The sequence below is a fragment of the Schistocerca cancellata genome, chromosome 3 (genome assembly GCF_023864275.1).
Source record: "Schistocerca cancellata isolate TAMUIC-IGC-003103 chromosome 3, iqSchCanc2.1, whole genome shotgun sequence".
Lineage (NCBI taxonomy): Eukaryota > Metazoa > Arthropoda > Insecta > Orthoptera > Acrididae > Schistocerca > Schistocerca cancellata.
The window spans coordinates 31,374,659-31,395,117 of record NC_064628.1 but is presented as its reverse complement, the minus strand read 5'-3'; the positions used below and the strand labels follow the sequence as shown (position 1 = coordinate 31,395,117).

General features: G+C 42.7%; 1 protein-coding gene across 2 annotated transcripts in view; it reads right to left on the bottom strand.

Moving 5' to 3' along the window:
- The window catches only part of LOC126176832 (nucleoporin Nup37), a 71,127-nt gene that overhangs the window by 21,040 nt on the left and 29,628 nt on the right, over positions 1 to 20,459 (bottom strand). For both annotated transcript variants that reach the window (XM_049924019.1, XM_049924018.1), the window contains exons 2-4: positions 4,081 to 4,281; positions 2,999 to 3,149; positions 1,585 to 1,804 (exon numbers count right to left, since the gene is read on the bottom strand). In XM_049924019.1, the coding sequence (XP_049779976.1) occupies positions 1,585 to 1,804; positions 2,999 to 3,149; positions 4,081 to 4,266 (557 nt within the window). In that variant the 5' untranslated portion in view covers positions 4,267 to 4,281. The remainder of the gene's footprint in view (positions 1 to 1,584; positions 1,805 to 2,998; positions 3,150 to 4,080; positions 4,282 to 20,459) is intronic.

Here is a 20,459-nt window from a genome sequence, read left to right as displayed (position 1 = left end):
CCACCCACCCAACCTACACATCACCCTTGTCCATCCCTATGCCACTCCCAACAACTTGCCACAGGGCTCATATCACTATGGAAGACCCAGGTGTAAGACCTGCTCAATCTACTCACCCAGCACATCCTGCTCTAGCTCTGTCATAGGCTTATCCTTCCCATCAGAGGCAGGCCACATGTAAAAGCACCCATGTCACTTTACGTGGGCAAGAATACCAACCAGCTGTCCACCAGAATGAATAGTCACTGTCAAACTGTGGCCAAGAACAAAGTTCACACCAGTAGGGGAACATGCTACTGAGCACAATACACTCCAATTTAATGGCTGCTTCACATGCCATCTGGATCCTCCCTCTCAGCACCAGCTTTTCTGAACTACATGGATAGGAGTTAGCTTTGCAAGACATCCTTTGTTTTCATTATCTTCCTCGCACCAGCCTCTGCTAACCCACTGCACCCAGACCCACCACCAATAGTCTCCCAATCTTATGTCCTTTTATCTCCTTCCCAGATCCACTCTCGCCTATCATCATCGTGTGCTGCATGAACTCACCGGCTCCGATACCCAGGTGTCGCCTTCCTACCCTATGTACCTGTTGCACTTTGGGCACTGTGTCTTTAGCTGGCACATTTTAGCTGCACAGTTGTACATGTGTGGGGACAGGGGCATGCACATATGTTTGCATGTGTACTCTAGATCATTAAAGGCTTCATGCAAAAGCTAACAATGTTTTCATTATTTTTCATGTGCTCATCAACAATACAACACATCTATTATTTGGTGACTTGTCTCCTTATTCATAAATTGTTTACATTCTGCCAATGCTTTTCTTAAAGTATTTACTGGCGTGTAATTAACTCAACCATTTACTTTAAATTTAGCAAATAAATGATATAGTTTACAAACAATGTAAGGAGTAAAGGTAACCACTTACTACATAGCTGAGGAGTCAACAGGTACATAAACAAGACAGAAATCATTGCTGAACTTTTGGACAACAATGCCCTTCTTCAAAGCTAACTACCACAACACACACATACTAAATTGTCCATGCCAACTACATAGTCCTGTTGCTCAGGGGTCAACTGGGGTATGTTGGTTGGAGTGGGTGAGAGGAACAAAGAGGAAGGGTGGTAACAGCTGGGAGGGAGGGGCAGCATGGGAACGGATAAGAATGTAGCACCAGTGAGCCCATCCACTACAGTTAGAGGTAGTTGTGCTTGGCACACACTGTCATGGAGGGCTGAATTGGGAAGAGAATACACGAAGAGGGAGACAGCAGAGAGAGAACAGTGGCTTAGATTAACTTAAGTGAAGTGCGAGATGGACGTGGGAAAGACGTAAATATCTGTGTGTGTGTGTGTGTGTGTGTGTGTGTGTGTGTGTGTGTGCGAGAGAGAGAGAGAGAGAGAGAGAGAGAGAGAGAGAGAGCACTCAGAAATTATTTCAGTCTTGTTTATGTGTCCGTTTCTGTTCCCTACTTCCAAATAAAAATTAAAATTGAACATTTAATATCCAATAAAAATTCCTTTCAAATGATGAAATTTCTGAAGTTCTAGGTGTATTTTGTGCTAGATACTAGACCTTGTCTTGGAAATGTCCCACACCACCAATTCCCCACCAGATAAGGCAGCAATGCTCTTGCTGTTGCTAGGAGCCCAGTCAGCCATTTGGAGTGGACTGCTGTTGGTGGGGAACGACATGAGTGAACGTCTCAGCTGGATGCTAACGAGATGCACAACATCCCGTGCAAGGCCGACCAGCACATTCTCAGGACAATCGCGATGACACGTTACAGACATAACTGCAGAAGATGAAAATAGCAGCATCAGTGACAATGATCTAAACTCAGTAACTGTTAATTTAATCCGCCAAAGCAAAAGTTTGAAACTGACTTTGGTGTAGTTCTAAAACTCGATGAACAATTATAAATCTGGTAATATTTATTAGTTTCCTGTGATATTATCAATTGTTACATTAGTGCACTGACCATATCAATGAATTTCCAAGAACACCTTACAATTTAACATAAATTCAGTGCTTAAATGTTACGTATGCAGACAGTGAAAAATTATCAGTTCTTCAATGGCTGAGGCAAGAGTTACAATAGCAGGGAAAGTGAATCCATAACATCATTGAGAATCCCTGTGTACATCACTTTCTTATGCTAACTGTGTTTCTTGTTTCCGCCAGCCTTTTGTTTCTGGGGTTGAACTATTTCTCCAGTTCCAGCTGCTCATATCTCTCTCCTGCAGCTGATCCTCTCTGAGCAGTTGGTTAGTAGATGCTCCTCTTCTTTCATGTCCACATTTCAAAATTAATTGCATTCCATGCTAATGCTTGGCAGAAAACAATGACATTAAAAAAAATAATGCTGTAGCACAAGAGGGGACCCTTGGTAGCAGTAAAGGAATTGACGATTAACGGTATCAGAAGCGAAGCATGTGTGTTCACACTGACAAGTAAGAGGCAGAAAATTGGTCTTGACCTTTTCAATTTGGGGCCTGTGCACCTCCCCATCCTAGAAGAGAAACTTTAACATGCACAGTTATTGTATTTAATATACGTCTGGCTCACCTTAACATTATCTGAGTCCTTATGCTGTGGAATAACCTACATAAGAAAGGCACAGGAGGTGATTGGTCTAAGTGGAAGGTTTTGCCATGCCATGTATTCTTATAAAGTAATTAACTTCCCCTGAATGAAATTATATCCTGATAACCAGACTTGTATTTTGATCAAGTATAGTTACAAATATAATTCTTTTTTCTTAAAGCTAATGAAAGCATGATCTTTCCTTTCTGTGACTGGCTAAGATTACGTTCTTTAGATTTGGGGGTCAGTAAAGCTATAATTATTTTGGGCTTTCATTATAATTCTGTTTGTTAAATTTAGTGGTGTTATTGTAAATGTTGTCTCACAGGTGTCTTTGGATTATGTTCGTTCATTTATGTTACTGAAGTTCACTGGAAGAGTACTGAATGAAATAAAAGATTACCTTGGGAATTGAAGTTCAGTGATCCTACGCAGCTGAATGTCTCCTTAACATCCCACATTTTCATGGTGTTGTCATCACTTCCAGAAAATAAGAGTCTTCCTTCAGTGTCAAATGTAATGCAGTTTATGTAATCCTTATGCCCTTCCAGAACCTGTAACAGTGAAAGCATTTCATTGCTGTTATATACAATACGATTCAACCAAAATGGTGATATATATTCTGGTACAAAAAGGAAAGAATACACTACGATATGTTATGTCACACCAAGGGAAGTAGATTTAAAGCTTTCATGGAAGGGAAGAGCTTATACTTCATAGTTATAAAACAGCATTGTTCACACAATACAATATAAACTTTCTTATGACACACAGATTTGCTGCTGGCATACAATACATCAATATGGGGATTGATACAGTCACATGGCAGTAAAGTATGCACAATGCCTCCCTATACTATAGATCAGACTGTACAGCATGGCAAAACCTTCCACTTAGACCAATCACCTCCTGGAAGTCAAGAATACTCCATGGTTATGGTGTTACAATTGAACTTCAGCCCAGAGAATCCCATGCATGTTTCAGTGGATATAATTCTGAGGAGTGAAATGGCCCCACTGTAGATGTGATGTCCTCATGTTGCAGGTACTTGTCCATCTGGCCAATTGTTATGTATAAGACTTCACATTTGCCAAACCATGTAGTGCCTTTGTATTGACAGGAAAACATCTATTGGGTTACTGAGCATACAGAACAATATCCTAAAAAATTATCTACATTCTCCTGAGACTGACAGTCCATCAAGGTGCACAAGAGAGCAGAAGTGGAGTTTGGATAGCTTGAGAGAGGTACTGGTAGAAATGAAATATAAATGTAGGCCATGAGTCATACCTGGATATCTCAGTTGGTTAGATCATTGTCCACAATAGACAAGGACCCAGTTTGACACACAGTTTCAATGTGACAGAAAGTTTCATAACAGTGCACACTAAATTTCAGTAATTTTGAGATTTATTTTTATGGGCCAACTTGTACTATTCAAACTTCATGCCTTGTAATGGAAAAATGACATTCACCAGCACTTACTTCTGTAGAATGATTTGAATCAAGGTCACTTGAAAATACACTGACTTTAAAGTCTGAATCTGCACTAGCAAATATTAGGCACTTTGGCAAAACATCGAGGCATGTTTCTGGACTCCAAGCCAATGCATGGGTTCTAATAGTGTGGTGGTATTCTTTGATAGTGACGTACTCCAGCTTCTCTTCCATTTCCTCCTCATCTTCCTGCAAAGTAAATACATAAATAAACAAAAGGTAACACACTAAGTTGCAGGATACATATATGCAAATTACAACATAAGTACTTGGATATTTTGCTTCAGAGTGTTGCCATAAATTTTATTTTCACTAAACTAAGACAGCATAGCATTACATTCAGATAAAGAAAGATTTATGTAAAAATCACGATTATCTAGCTCAAAATGTGCTATTTATTCATAAATTGCTACTTGGTGAATAAAGCACTGAAAGCAGGATTTGAAGTTTATGGAATACTTTTGTTCTGTGCGCATTTTCCATTCCTGCCCATGCTAATGGCTTCTTTTGACCTCTAACAGTCTTGAGTAGTGTCAGCTATACAAATATATACTAATAAATAGTGGACGGATTTCCGCTAGAGGTTCTCTTACTGAAATCTAAAATATTGGTCATACATTATGGCTGGAGAGCATTAAACCACTTATTAATTAAACAACCTTGTGACATATCACTAACAGTTTACTGAAAAGATTAATGATGCAGACACTTGTGATTTCACTGCTGCAACAGAAATGAAATGAGTCGACAAAGACACAAGCTTGCTAAAATTAGCCCAGAAAAAGCCCAAAACTCGCACTATTACTGAACTTATAACACATTTTTTCTAAATAATTAATAATGATTGTAGGTCTCAGAAACAGATACAAATTGCCACATGTGAAATGCAACTTCTATGTGGGATTTCTTACTTCTTGGTCATATACGTCACAATTAACTTGTTATTATACATGCAGACCTAAGCAAAATGTTTTATCAGCTTTAGATCTGTTCACATCTATAGTCTGTCAATCTATAAGGAACATGACATAGGGTCGCTTTTATATCATATATTGAGGTTTTAACACATTCTATTCACAAATGGCATGTCAGGAGAAAGACTGGTTGTATTTCTTTGTGTGTGCTGCTGTTAGTCTAACTTTATCTCCGTGGTCTCTGTGACAGTGATAAACAGTGAGCTGAAGAATATTCAGTTTTGTTGTGATTATTAACATGTTCTGTGAGACAGAGAAGCGAGTATGTCATTGTTATTAATATAGGATTTCACCAGGTGGATTTTAGTACAATTAGAGCTAAGATCTTTACTTTGAGCCAATATGAGCTGATTCAGCAATGTTTTGGCTGTTCTAGTATGTTTCGGTCTTGGCACTTTGTTAAGACCCTTGAGCAATCCATCACTTCATAGTTTGTGGAATGTCTTGACTTTTACAGGTTGTTAATGTAGGTCAATAATAACTGCAAACCAAGCATCCAATATTTAACCCTCTAGCATGCGCACCATTTTTTATAACACGAGTGGGTGCACATCGAACTTTGTACACAATGCAAAGAATAGTGTCTTTATGTCAACAAGGTAAACAAGTACAAGCAAAAGCACAATTTAATCTTACTTTAATCAAACAATGATAAAATAAACTTACATTACACAAGCTAAATCACTGTTTAATTAAACAATAATAAAATAAACTTTCATTATATCACTCTGTTGCTGCATACAGGTGTTACCCTGCAGTAATAACCAACATGAAGCATTAAACAGCACAGTTGCATTTGATTCCAGCCAATGGCTTATTCGATTGCAAATTATATCGTAGACACCTGCCTCATTGTGGGATTGTGCCGCTAGCTCAGAATCCGGGTTATTTTCTTGCACAGGTTGTAAACTTTTCCTCACATAGCATGCTTTTTATTTTCGATTACTGGTGTTCATTTGGATGTCTGACAGCACTACTTAGCACTATGCTAGCTGAAGCAATAATGGAGAAATGGGTACAGACTTGCAGTTGTAAAATAATGGTGGAATGATACAAGACGTTATTTATGGTTGGCACATTTTATACACAGGTACAACCACTTGAGTGTTAATTTCCCCTAAGTATAATTTCATTATGCACATTCAACTCAATCTAAGACCTCAGCAGAAATGCATAAAATTAGAACTGTAGCTACAATGTGGCAAATTGGATGACATTAGGCATCACGGGAAGTACATTTCATCTAAAATATGCCCTTTTACAGATCCGCTTCATAAGAAGGGAGACCAAGCAATGAGTGCTATCCTCACAACAGGAAAAGTCTGAGTGACCAGCTTCTTCTCCTCCTTCCCCCCCCCCCCCCCCCCCCAAAAAAAACCCCTTTTGCATCCAATTTCTCTTTTCTCCCTGAAGAAGGTATGGTCAGATTTCCAATGATCGGATTAGAATTTTGTGCTTTGATGTCTCTATTGGCAATACTAGATATTTCATCTCCTGTGGGCAAGTTCCCAAGAGGATTGACGTTCAGTGTGCAACAGCCAGTCGCAATTTGTGTTTAGACCCATCCTACCTGTGATTTAGGTACACAAACAATAGTGGATGGTTTGCCTGACCATGGTGCTAAAAGGTTGACAACACAACAAACTAACAAATTAGGTCATCATCATCATCATCATCATCATCACCATCATTTAAGACTGATTATGCCTTTCAGCGCTCAGCCTGGAGCATAGCCCCCTTATAAAATTCCTCCACGATCCCCTATTCAGTGCTAACATTGGTGCCTCTTCTGATGTTAAACCTGTTACTTCAAAATCATTCTTAACCGAATCCAGGTACCTTCTCCTTGGTCTGCCCCGACTCCTCCTACCCTCTACTGCTGAACCCATGAGTCTCTTGGGTAACCTTGCTTCTTCCATGTGTGTAACATGACCCCACCATCTAAGCCTGTTCGCCCTGACTGCTACATCTACAGAGTTCATTCCCAGTTTTTCTTTGATTTCCTCATTGTGGACACCCTCCTGCCATTGTTCCCATCTACTAGTACCTGCAATCATCCTAGCTACTTTCATATCCGTAACCTCAACCTTGTTGATAAGGTAACCTGAATCCACCCAGCTTTCGCTCCCATACAACAAAGTTGGTCGAAAGATTGAACGGTGCACAGATAGCTTAGTCTTGGTACTGACTTCCTTCTTGCAGAAGAGAGTAGATCGTAGCTGACCGCTCACTGCATTAGCTTTGCAACACCTCGCTTCCAGTTCTTTCACTATGTTGCCATCCTGTGAGAATATGCATCCTAAGTACTTGAAACCGTCCACCTGTTCTAACTTTGTTCCTCCTATTTGGCACTCAATCCATTTATATTTCCTTCCCACTGACATTACTTTCGTTTTGGAGATGCTAATCTTCATACCATAGTCGTTACATTTCTGATCTAGCTCTGAAATATTACTTTGCAAACTTTCAATCGAATCTGCCATCACAACTAAGTCATCCGCATATGCAAGACTGCTTATTTTGTGTTCACATATCTTAATCTCACCCAGCCAGTCTATTGTTTTCAACATATGATCCATAAATAATATGAACAACAGTGGAGACAGGTTGCAGCCTTGTCTTACCCCTGAAATTACTCTGAACCATGAACTCAATTTACCGTCAATTCTAACTGCTGCCCGACTATCCATGTAAAGACCTTTAATTGCTTGCAAAAGATTGCCTCCTATTCCATAATCTCGTAGAACAGACAATAACTTCCTCCTAGGAACCCGGTCATGCCTTTTCTAGATCTATAAAGCATAGATACAGTTCCCTGTTCCACTCATACCACTTCTCCATTATTTGCCGCAAGCTAAAGATCTGGTCCTGACAACCTCTAAGAGGCCTAAACCCACACTGATATTCATCCAACTGGTCCTCAACTAATACTCGCACTTTCCTTTCAACAATACCTGAGAAGATTTTACCCACAACGCTGATTAAAGAGATACCTCTGTAGTTGTTACAATCTTTTCTGTTTCCATGTTTAAAGATTGGTGTGATTACTGCTTTTGTCCAGTCTGATGGAACCTGTCCCGACTCCCAGGCCATTTCAATTATCCTGTGTAGCCATTTAAGACCTGACATTCCACTGTATTTGATGAGTTCCGAATTAATTTCATCCACCCCAGCTGCTTTATTGCACTGCAATCTATTGACCATTTTCTCCACTTCCTCAAATGTGATCCTATTTCCATCATCATTCCTATCCCATTCTACCTCGAAATCTGAAACATGACTGATCGTATTTTCACCTACATTGAGCAACTCTTCAAAATATTTCCTCCATCTGCCCATGGTATCCACAGGATTCGCCAGCAGTTTTCCCGACCTGTCCAAAATCCTTGTCATTTACTTCTTACCTCCCTTTCAAAGACTGCTAATTACACTCCAGAATGGTTTTCCAGCAGCTTGACCCATAGTCTCCAACCTGTTTCCAAAGTCTTCCCAAGATTTATTCTTGGATGCTGCAATTATCTGTTTGGCTTTGTTTCTTTCTTCAACATAACTTTCTCTGTCTACCTGAGTTCTAGTATGTAGCCATTTTTGATACGTCTTCTTTTTCCTTTTACAGGCTGCCTTGACTGTGTCATTCCACCAAGCTGTTTGCTTCATCCTACTTTTACACACTACTGTTCCAAGACATTCTTTAGCCACTTCTAGTACTGTGTCCCTGTACCTTGTCCATTCCTTTTCCAATGACTGTAATTGACTACATTCAAGTAACTGGTACCATCGCTGTTATGTACTTGTGCTTGATTTCCTTATCCTGAAGTTTCTCCACTCTTATCCTCCTACATATGGACCTGACCTCCTGCACTTTCGGCCTCACAATCCCAGTTTCACTGCAGATTAAATAATGATCAGTGTCATCGGAGAATCCCCTGAATACACGTGTGTCCCTCACAGCCTTCCCGATCTGTTATTATATAGTTAATGACAGATCTCGTTCCCCTGCCTTCCCAAGTATACCGGTGAATGTTCTTATGTTTAAAAAAGGAGTTTGTGATTACTAAGCCCATACTGGCACAGAAATCCAAGAGTTGTTTCCCATTCCTGTTGGCCTCCATATACTTTCCAAATTTACCCATAACCTTTTCATACCCTTCTGTTCGATTTCCAATCCTGGCGTTAAAATCACCCATGAGCAGAACACTGTCCTTGTCCTTTACTCTAACAACTACATCACTGAGTGCCTCATAAAAACTATCCATCTTATCTTGGTCTCTCCCTTCACAATGCGAATATACTGACACAATCCTAATTTTCTTGCTAGACACTGTCAAATCTATCTACATCAGTCGTTCGTTTACATACCTTATTGCAGCTACGCTGGGTTCCATTTCTTTCCTGATGTAAAGCCCTACACCCCATTGTGCTATTCCTGCTTTGACTCCTGACAGGTAGACCTTGTATTCTCCCACTTCCTCTTCTTTCTCACCCCTTACCCGAATGTCACTAACAGCTAAAACGTCCAGCCGCATCTTACTTGCAGCCTCTGCCAGCTCTACCTTCTTCCCAGAGTAGCCCCCATTGATATTAATAGCTCCCCATCTCATTACCATTTGTTTGCCAAGTCGTATCTTAGGAGTCCCTGGTTTGTCAGTTAGAGGTGGGACTCCGTCACCTCCAAGGTCCGAGGCATTTTGCTCTGATTGTTGCCAGCATCATATTTAAAGTACCAGGGAAACAGGTTGTTAGCCTTACTTGCCCCGAGTCCCATTGAGTTTTACCCCTATCGGTTGAGGGACTAACCGGTGGATTTGGCAGTCTTTGCCGCATGAGCACAAAGGTGACCACGACTCAGAATATGTCCGAGATGCCCAGCCTTATTCCAAAGTAACTGGTATCCCGACTGTCGGGACCACTTACTTGGCCACTCATACGTTGCCTGTGGTTCATGAACTAGAACATGACTACAGGAACCCACACTATGAACCACAAGGTATATGTCATAAAAGAAAAATACTTCATATAGAATCATAGCAAATGACTCAGTCACGATGTTTATGAAGAATGTACACAAAGGCCATGGGGGGAAAATTCACAGACGAATTTAACATTTCATTTAATATATCCTTACAGAACTTCAATTATACTTACTATGAAACAAATTAGATTAAAGTTTAACAGAAGCAAGGACAAGGGATAGGTAACATTTAGCCCTTACGTAGGCGTGTGGGGTGGAGGTCCACTTACAGGCACCTTAGGTCATTTATGTCCCCATGTACAATACATACTTTAGATGCCTTCAGTAATGATAATCTGCACTGTATGGTTTTTGAAATAGTCTTCCAACAAACGTGAACAATTTTATTGAATACAGTTGAAAATGACAGAAAAACAAACATAATACAGAGAATTTATGTTAATACTCCTAATAAAGCTCATTCTAAATCATCAATACAATCTCCACATCTCATGTTTACGTGAGGAGGTCAGGGGAGAGAAGTAAAAAGACTGGTGTGATGGTAGAATGACGGCTATGTAGTGCTGGAATGGGAACAGGAAAGGAACTGGATGGGTGAGGACAGTGACTAACAAAGGTTGAGGCCAGGATGGTTATGGAAACATATGATGTATTGCAAGGAAAGTTCCCATCTGCGCGATTCAGAAAAGCTGGTGTTGGTGGGAAAGATCCATATGGCACAGGCTGTGAAGCAGTCACTGAAATTAAGGATATCATGTTTGGCAGTGTACTCAGCAACAGGGTGGTCCACTTGTTTCTTGGCCACAGTTTGTTGATGGCCATTCATACGGACAGACGGTCTGTTGGTTGTCATGCCTACATAGATTGCTGGGTTGCAGCTTAGCTTGTAGATCACTTGACTGGTTTCGCAGGTAGCCCTGCCTTTGATGGGATAGGTGATGCTTGTCATCAGACTGGAGTAGGTGGTGGTGGTGGTGGTGGTGGTGGTGGGAGGATGTATGGGAGAGATCTTGCATCTAGGTCTATTACAGAAGTATGAGCCAAGAGGTAAGGGGTTGGAAGCAGGGTTTGTGTAAGGAGGGACGAGTATATTTTGCAGATTCGGTGGACAGCAGAATGCCACTGTGGGAGGGGTGGGAAGAATAGTGGGCAGGACATTTCCCATTACAGAGCACGATGATAGGTAGTCGAAACACTGGCGGAGAACGTTATTCAGTTGCTCCAGTTCTGGCTGGTACTAAGTTATGAGGCGTATGCTTGTCTGTGGCTGGACAGTGGGCTTTGAGAGGTTATGGGAGACTTGAAAGATAAGGCACGGAAGATTTGTTTTTGTACAAGGTTGGGAGAATAATTATGGTCTGTGAAAGCTTCAGTGAGACCCTCAGTATATTTTGAGGGGGACTGCTCATCACTGCAGATGCGACGACCACGGGTGGCTAGGCTGTATGGAAGGAACGGGTAGGTATGGAACGGGTGGCAGCTATTGAAGTGGAGGTATTGCTGGTGGTTAGTAGGTTTGAATGGATAGAGGTACAGAGTGGCTATCTTTGAGGTGGAGGTCAACATCTAGGAAGGTGGCTTGTGTTGAGTAGCACCAGGTGAGGCAAATGGGGGACAAGTTGTTGAGGTTCTGGAGGAATGTAGATAGGATGTCCTCACCCTCAATCCAGATCGCAAAGATGTCATCAATGAGTCCGAACCAGATGAGGGGTTTAGGATTCTGGGTTTTTAGGAAGGATTCCTCTAGATGGCCCATGAATAGGTTGGCATAGAATGGTGCCATGCAGGTGCCCATAGCCATATCCCGGATTTGTTTGTAGGTAATAGCTTCAAAGGAGAAGTAATTGTGGGTGAGCATGTAGTTGGTCATGGTGACTAGAAAGGAGGTTGTTGGTTTGGAAGCTGTTGGGTTGGGAAAGGTAGTGTTCAATAGCGGTAAGGCCATGGACATTAGGAATGTTAGTGTAAAGGGAGGTGGCATCAATAGTGACAAGCAGGGCACCATGTGGTAAAGGAACAGGAACTGTGGAGAGTCAGTGGAGGAAATGGTTGGTATCTTTCATATAGGAGGGCAGGTTCCGGGTTATAGGTTGAAGGTGTTGGTCTACAAGAGCAGAGATTCTCTCAGTGGAGGCTCAGTAGCCAGCCACAATGGGGCATCCTGGGTGGTTAGGTTTATGGATTTTAGAAAGCATGTAGAAGGTAGGACTGTGGGGAGTGGTCAGGGTGAGCAGAGAGATGGACTCTGGAGGGGAGGTTCTGGGATGGGCCTAAGGATTTGAGTAGTGACTAGAGATCCTGCTGGATTTCTGGAATGGGGTCAATGTGGCAAGGTTTGTAGGTGGAAGTATCTGACAGCTGGCGGAGTCCTTCTGCCACATAGTCCTTGCGGTTCAAAACAACAGTGGTGGAGCCTTTGTCCGCTGGTAGAATTATAAAGGCAGGATCAGTTTTTAGATGGTGGATTGTGGTTCTTTCTGCTGATGTAAGGTTAGTTTGCATGTTGAGGGGTTTGGAGAATGATAGTGAGGCAAGGTTCAAGGCTAAGAAATGTTGGAAAGTTAGAAGGGGATGATTTGGGTGCAGTGGTGGTGGATCACGGTTGGATGGAGGAGTGAACTGAGTTAGGCAGGGTTTAATATTGGTCTTTGGTTGAGTCTGATTGGTAGGGTTGGTGGCAAAAAAGTGTTTGCATTGTAGGGACCGGGAGAAGGAGAGAAGGTCTTTAACAAGTCCTGCATGATTGAATATGGGAGTGGTGCTAAAGGTGAGGCCTTTGAAGAGGACTGGTATTTCTGTGGGCCTAAGACTTATGGAGGAAAGGTTCATGACTGTGTTACGTGTCTGTTTAGGTTCTGGATTCTGTGTGATGGTGGAAGGGAGTTTTGGGGCGTGGGATAAATGTGGCAGGTCTGCGAGACAGGATTTGTCAGCTATGAGGGGATGTGTGGGAGGTTTGGAGGTTGTTTTAGAGGTGGCAGACAGTGGTACTCGAAGATGGCAGTAGGAAGTGAGCAGGAGGAGAGCTTTATGAGGTGGCATCGTGCAGGGCAAGAGTTTCAATGTGTGTTATGGGTTCCAGGAATTTGGGATTACATAGCAGGAGAAGTTTGCGATGGAGAGAAGGAACAGGGCTTGGTTGATATGGTTTTGAGGGACTATGTTGGTGAGGGCTAAGAATTGGAGGAATCTCAACCCAACAAGTCACTTTCCTAGATGCTGACCTCCACACCTCGCAAAACTAAGAGATCTAGATGCAAGACCTGTCCCATACATCCTCTGACCAACACCTACTCCAGTCTGGTCACAATCATCATTTATCCCATCGAAGGCAGGGCTACCTGTGAAACCCATCATATGATCTAAAAGCTAAGCTGCAACCACTATACTGCATTCTACGTAGGCTTGACAACAACAAGCTGTCTGTCCGTATGAACGGACACTGACAAGCTGTGGCCAAGAAACAAGTGGACCACCCTGTCATTGAGCATGCTGCCAAACATTACATCCTTCATTTCAATGACTGCTTCACAGCCTGTGCGATATGGATCTTTCCCACCAACACCAGCTTTTCTGAATTGCGCAGGTGGGACCATGTCGCCATTATCAGGTGTGCTGATGATCTGACCAATGTGGAGCTAGTACTGTACTTTTTATCTGCTCACCTTCTCCTTCTTATTGCCCGCTCTGTCATCCGTTCATGCTCAGCTCCTCCCACTGACACAGCGCTCCATCCTAGGTTTGCGCCCAGGTGTCCTTGCTGGTGACACCTCTGTTGTTCCTCCACCTGCCCCCAAAGTCAGTTTTATGTCTGGTACCTATTTTCTCTTCTTGACCATTCTAATAGTGGGGTCCATGCCTACTGAAGATGTACCAGCCATCACAATTCATAAGCAGTTCCCTTACTCGAATCTCATAGATTCCTTAATGGCTGAGTCACAGAAGTCAGAACCTTGGTGTGGTCATAAGCCATTCCATGTAATTATGTCAGGAAATGTTCTGTGACAGCCGACTTGTTAGGCTGCTGCAATCTGCTGTGCCACTTGTGTTTTTGGCAATGATCTTTGAGAGTATGCACCATCTGACCTATGTATATCTTACCACATTGGCAGGTTATCTGATAGACCCCTGGGGTGGGGGAAGAGGAAACAGTGCCACCTGAAGGAGTGTGCAGGGCTACAGGTGGTAGATAAGGCTACCTGGTGTAGCATCGGGAGGCTGTGGGAGTGGGGGGGGGGGGGGGAGGGAGAAGGATAAAGGTGAGCAGAGAGGAGAGGAGCAGAGATGGGGAAAAAGTCAGTTGGTGCTTTGGCAGAGAGGGGTGCCCAATGAAGGTGGGAGGAGACATGACATGGGGTGGAGGACAGTAGAGGGTGTGGAAACAGTAGATTACCATAGGTTGAGGCTGAGATGATTTTTGGGTGTAGAATGTGTTGTAAGGATAACACCCATCAGCACAGTTCAAAAAAGCTGGTGATGGAGGGCAGAATCCAGATGGCTCAGATTGTGAAGCAGCCAATGAAATTAAGCATGCTATGTACCACTGCATTTTGTGCCACAGCTTAGTAGTAGCCACTCATCCTGGTGGATAGCTGGTTGGTAGTCACACCAATTTTAAAAAGTTGAGCAATGATTTCAGCCGATCTAGTATGCGATATTGCTGCTTTCACAGGTGGTCAAGCCTCCGATGGGACAGGGCTGGAGTAGGAAATGCTGGGTGGGGGATTGGACAAGTCTTGCACCTTGGTCTTCCAGATTGATATGATCCCTGTTGCAAGGGATTGGGATTGGGTGTGGCATTGGGATGGACTAGGATATTGTGGAGGTTAGCTATGTGAAAGAACACCACTTTAGGGTGTGTGTGAAGGATTATGGGTAGGATGTCCCTCATATCAGGCCACGATGATAGATAATCAAAGCCCTGACAAAGGATGATGTTTAGCTGTTCCATTCTATGGTGGTACTGGGTGACAAAGGGCACTCTTTTGTAGATGGTTCATGGGTTTTGGAGGATTTCAATGTGTGGGGATATGGCACAGGAAATCTGTTATGGGCTAAGTCTGTGGGATAGTCCCCGTCTGTGAAGGCCTTTGTAAGACCTTCAGCAAACTGGGCAAGGGAGCTACTGTAGCTGAAGATACACCATCCACCTCATATGGCTGTATGGGAGGGACTTTTTGATTTGAAAGGGATGGCAGCTGACAAAATGCAGGTACTATTGATGGTTGGTGGGTTTAATGTGAAGGGAGGCATGGATGGAGTCCTCAGAGAGGAGGTGGTCAACATCTAGGAAGGCGGAATGCTAGGTTGAGAAGGACCATTTGAAGTGGATGGGAGAGAATGCGTTGATGTAGTGAAGGAATGAGGATAGGGTGTCTTGGCCCTGAGTCCAGATCATGAAGATATCATCAATGAACCTGAACCAGTTCACAGGTTAGGGGTTTTGGGAGGCTAGGAGGTTTTCATCTAAACAGCCCATAAACATGTTAGTATGGGAGAGTGACATGCAGGAGCCCATGCAACAGAAACACTTCTGTGGCAACAATACCTCCAAAGCAAAGCCAACCTAATCCCAACAGTGAACCTTGCTTCTTCCAGTTTATACCACCATCCAGTGTGATACCCCCCCCCCCTTTCCACCTAACCACCCTCTGATCACCTTCCAGGAATTCCTTCCCTTTAACTTGGTCTCACCATCCTTCCCCATCTCCCTTCCTAAGAAAACCAGCCTCTCAGTAGAAGAGAGGACAGCCTCAAAACAGATCTTAATCTAATGATCCTACCTGCAGACAGAGGTTACACCACCGTCGTCATGATTCACAGTGACTGACTGGCGGCAGGCCTCTGCCAGTTGTCCAGCACCTATGAACTCTGCCAGAGTGATCCCATCCCAGAAGTTCAACATAACCTCCACTCTCTGCTCAATACCTTAGGCTCTTCCCGGAACCCCTCCCCTGAATCCATTCCCCTTTTTCACACTTATCCCACCCTGCAAAGCCACCTTCAACATGCCCGCCAAAATCCACAAACCCAACAATTCTGGACGTCACATTCAGCTGGCTGTTGTGCTCCGACTGCAAGAATTTCGGCTCTCATTGACAAACACCTCCCACACATTGCCAAAAATCTGGCCTCCCACATAAAAGACACTGACCACTTCATTTACAGACTCTTCAACATCCCCACCCCTTTACCTCCTGGATCCCTACTTCCCTATATATCATCATCACTCACACTCAGTCTCACTGCTACTGAACACTACCTCTCCCACCATCCTTCAGACTTCAAACGCACAATCTCTTTCCTCATACACTTTGCTAATTGTATCCTAACACACAACTACTTTGAAGGGAAGGTATACAAACAAATCTGTGGCACAGCCGTGGATACCTGGATTGTACCCTACTATGCCAACCTGTTTAGGGGTCATCTAAAGGAAAACTTCCTAACCTCCCAAAACACCAAACACCTGATTTGGTTCAGATTCATTGATAATATCTCTATGATATGCACTCAGGGACAAGATGCCCTATCCCATTCCTTCACAACCTCAACACCTTCTCTTACATTCCATTTCACTTGGTCCTTCCCAGTCCAGTAAGCCCACCTTCCTGGACATTGACCTCCTCCTCTCTGAGGACACTATCCACACCTCTGACAACATTAGCCCTGAATGACCAACAGAGCCTGCATTTTGACAGTTGCTATCCCTTCCACACCAAAAAATCCCTCCCATACAGCCTAGCCACCTGGGGACAATGTATCGGCAGTGACAAAAATTCCCTTCTGAAGGTGTCACAAAGGTTTTCAGAAACAGAGACTATCTCTCACACCCAGTCAGCAAACAGATCCCCACACACCCCAGATCTTCTCACCAGCCCAACACCCAAGAATCAGCTACAAAGGAGCAACTCCCTTGTCAGCCAATACCAGCCCAGACTGGAACAACTGAATCACATGCTTCATCAGGGCTCTGATTATCTATCATTATGCCCTGGAATGAGGAACATCCTACACAAGATCCTTCCTACCCCTCTTAAAATGATGTTCTATCACCCACACAACCTCCGCAACATCCTAGTCCATCCTGAAGTCACTCCCAATCCCAACCAGTGCCACAGTGGTCATAACCCTGTGAAAGAACCAGGTGCACGACCTGTCCAGTCAACTCACCCAGCATTTTCTATGCCAGTTCTACCACAGGCTTATGTTACTCCATCAGAGCATGGCCCACCTGTGAATACAGCCATGCCACGTACCAGCTCTGCAGCAATCACTGCTCAGTTTTTTACATTGGTTTGATTACCAACCAGCTAACCACTAGAATGAAAGGCCACTGCTAAACTGTGGCCAAGGACAGAGTGGACCACCCTATTGCATAACATGCTTCTGAACATAACATGCTTGATTTCAATGGCTGCTTCACAACCCAGGCCATCTGTATCCTCCGCTCCATCACCAGCTTTTCTGAAATTCGCAGATGGCAGTTATCCTTACAACACATTTTACAGGGCAACTTTAGCTAGTGTTTCATATACTATTTTAATCAATACCAATTTATGAAGTTGAACATTTGGTGACAATGGTTTCACTGGTCAGCAGTATATATTGTAATTACTGTAATAAGATTTAGGATTTTTTCTTTTTGTATCAACAGAACCTAACTTATCTTCATTTTAGTGCATGTATTTAGTACAATGGTTGGTAGTGCAAAACCTGCCCTGACTGTTTTTGTTAAATTTGTGTAACTTTGTAAAAAATTATACTTCTCATATTTTGGAAATAAACTTAGTAATCAGGATAATTTATGAGTGATGCATGTATGAGTGATGCAGCGAATTTGCTGTCCTAATGATATAAAGGAGCTATGAAACCATTCTAGCGATTGTTACTTTCATAGTACTGAAGTTCCCGGTTACAACTCAAGAGATAAAAAAGAAACAATGTACTCAAACTTTCGATCTGCTATTTGAACAATGGGTCATGTTCTAGATCTTCTTGTTCCTATGCCATCAGAATTTTTTGATGGTATTAAGTGGCTATTGTAGTGGAACCTGTTGTTTAAGGGCTGCTTTATTAAATAATAGTAACACCTACGAATCAGTACATGTTGTCCATTCTGTATACACACATTTCAATTACATTAATGTGACCACCACCTATGTTCAATATCAATGTGCAGTAATCATTCATAGATAAAAGGTGGCATCACTAGCAGTGGAGGGTATATAAAGAATTTTGCGAGGACATGGAAAACAGTGCAATCATTGTCATATGCAGAAACGGAGTGAGTTATCTAATGTCCAAAAGGACATGATCATCGGCTTTTTGGGCCAAGGGTGAAAGGATTTCTGAAACAGCTAAGTTTGTGAACTGTTTCTGTGATGCTGTGGTTAAAGTATACCATGCATGGCAAAGTGGTGCTATCCAAAAGCGGAGCCGAGGCAACTGTGGTGCACCACAGGCAGTAGATGGCAGGGGTGTACGACTGCTGTGGAGACATGTATGGGCAAACAGACATACAACTATAGACTAGATGAACCAAGGGCTACCAACAGTGTCTTCTCAATGACTGTTCAGCCAATGCTGCTGGGTATGGGCCTCCACAGCAGGCTCACAGTTCCTGCACCTATGTTGACTGCAGTTCATCAGTGACAATGTCTGGAATCTGCATGCTAGTACCGCAGATGGATGTCCACTGAGTAGTGATAGGTGGCCTTTTTAGATGAAATCATATTTTATGCTCCATCAGACATATGGCTGTTGGCATGTCCAGTGTGGAACGTCTGAAAGCAAATGCCTGCAGTAATCAAGGGAGCACTATGGCCTGGGAAATGTTTTTGTAGCATCCCCTGGGTGATGTTGTCATTTTGGAAGGCACAATGGATCAATGCAACTATGCAACTATTCTTAGCGATCATGTCCACCACTACATGCAGTTTGTTTTTCATCGGCACTACGACATCTACCAGCAGAACAATGCAACACGTCATGCAGCTCATAGTGTATGGGCATGATTCAAAGTGTCCCAGAATGAGTTTACCATACTCCCCAGGCCAGAAAACTGCCCAGATTTAAACCCAATCGAGAACCCACACGACCACCTCCAATGGGCTGTTCACGCTATGGTTCCCCAACCGAGAAACCCAGCACAGCTGGTCATGGCACTGGAGTCAGCATGGCTCCACATCCTGGTCAGTACCTTCCAGAATGTCGCTGACTGCATGTCTCACAGTGGTCTACACTGCAAAAGGTGGTTATTCAGGCTTTCAACAGGCGGTCACATTAATGTGACTGGACAGTGTATGAGGAACAGTTACAAGAAACTTGATAACAATTCTAAATTTAAAAAGGCCTTCATGGTTGGAGTAAAAGTAGTGAATTAAAAATCCATTTTTGCTCCTTGGACAGTACAGGGGCTTTAATATACACTACTGTTTTTTATGTGAACCATATAGTATGACAAAGTATAAATATTGGTCCAGAATAAACTAGTGTACACGAGAATCTTTGAAACCTGGAGAGAAGAGCTTTGCAGTGAGATTGCATTTCCCTAGTATTCTAGCAAAAAACGGAAGTCTGCTACCTGCTTCAGCCAAGACTGAGCCTAGACATGATTGTTACCTTTCATGTCTCTACTAAGTGTTATGTCCAGGTATTTGTATGAGCTTACTGGTCAAACTGTGACTCTTTGATATTATATTCATGGGATACTATATTTTTTCATTTTGTGAAGTGCACAGTTATACATTTTTGAACAGTTGCAGCAAGTTGCCAGTCTTTGCACCACTTTTAAATCTTGTCAAGTCTGACTGAATATTTGTGTAGCTTTGTTCAGGCTGCACTTCACTGTAAATCATCTGCAAAAAGTCTGAGGTTACTATTAGTATTGTCCACTAGGTCATTAATATACAACATGAACAGCAAGGGATGCAGAACATATTTCCCCAGGGAATACCTGAAGTTACTTCTATGTCTGTCAATGACTCTCCATCCAAGATAACATGCTGTGTCCTCCCTACCACTAAATTTTTGATCCAGTCACAAATTTCACCTTATACCTGATACAATCATACTTTTGGTAGTAGAAATAGATGTGGTACGGCGTCAAATGCATTTTGAAAATTGAGAAATACTGCGTCCACATAACTGCTTGATCCATGGCTTTCATGACGTCATGTGGAATGTGCAAGTTGGGTTTCACACGATCTATGTTTACAATATCCATACTGGTTGGCATGGAGGAGGTCATTCTGTTGGAGATAATTCACAATGTTTCAGTTCAGAATACGTTCTAAGATTCTAAAACAAATGGATGTCAAGGGCATTAGATGGTAGCTTTGTCGATCATGTCTGCTACCCTTCTTATAGACAGAATATGCAGCAGACAGACAGTAGACAATGGGTAGCGATGAACCATG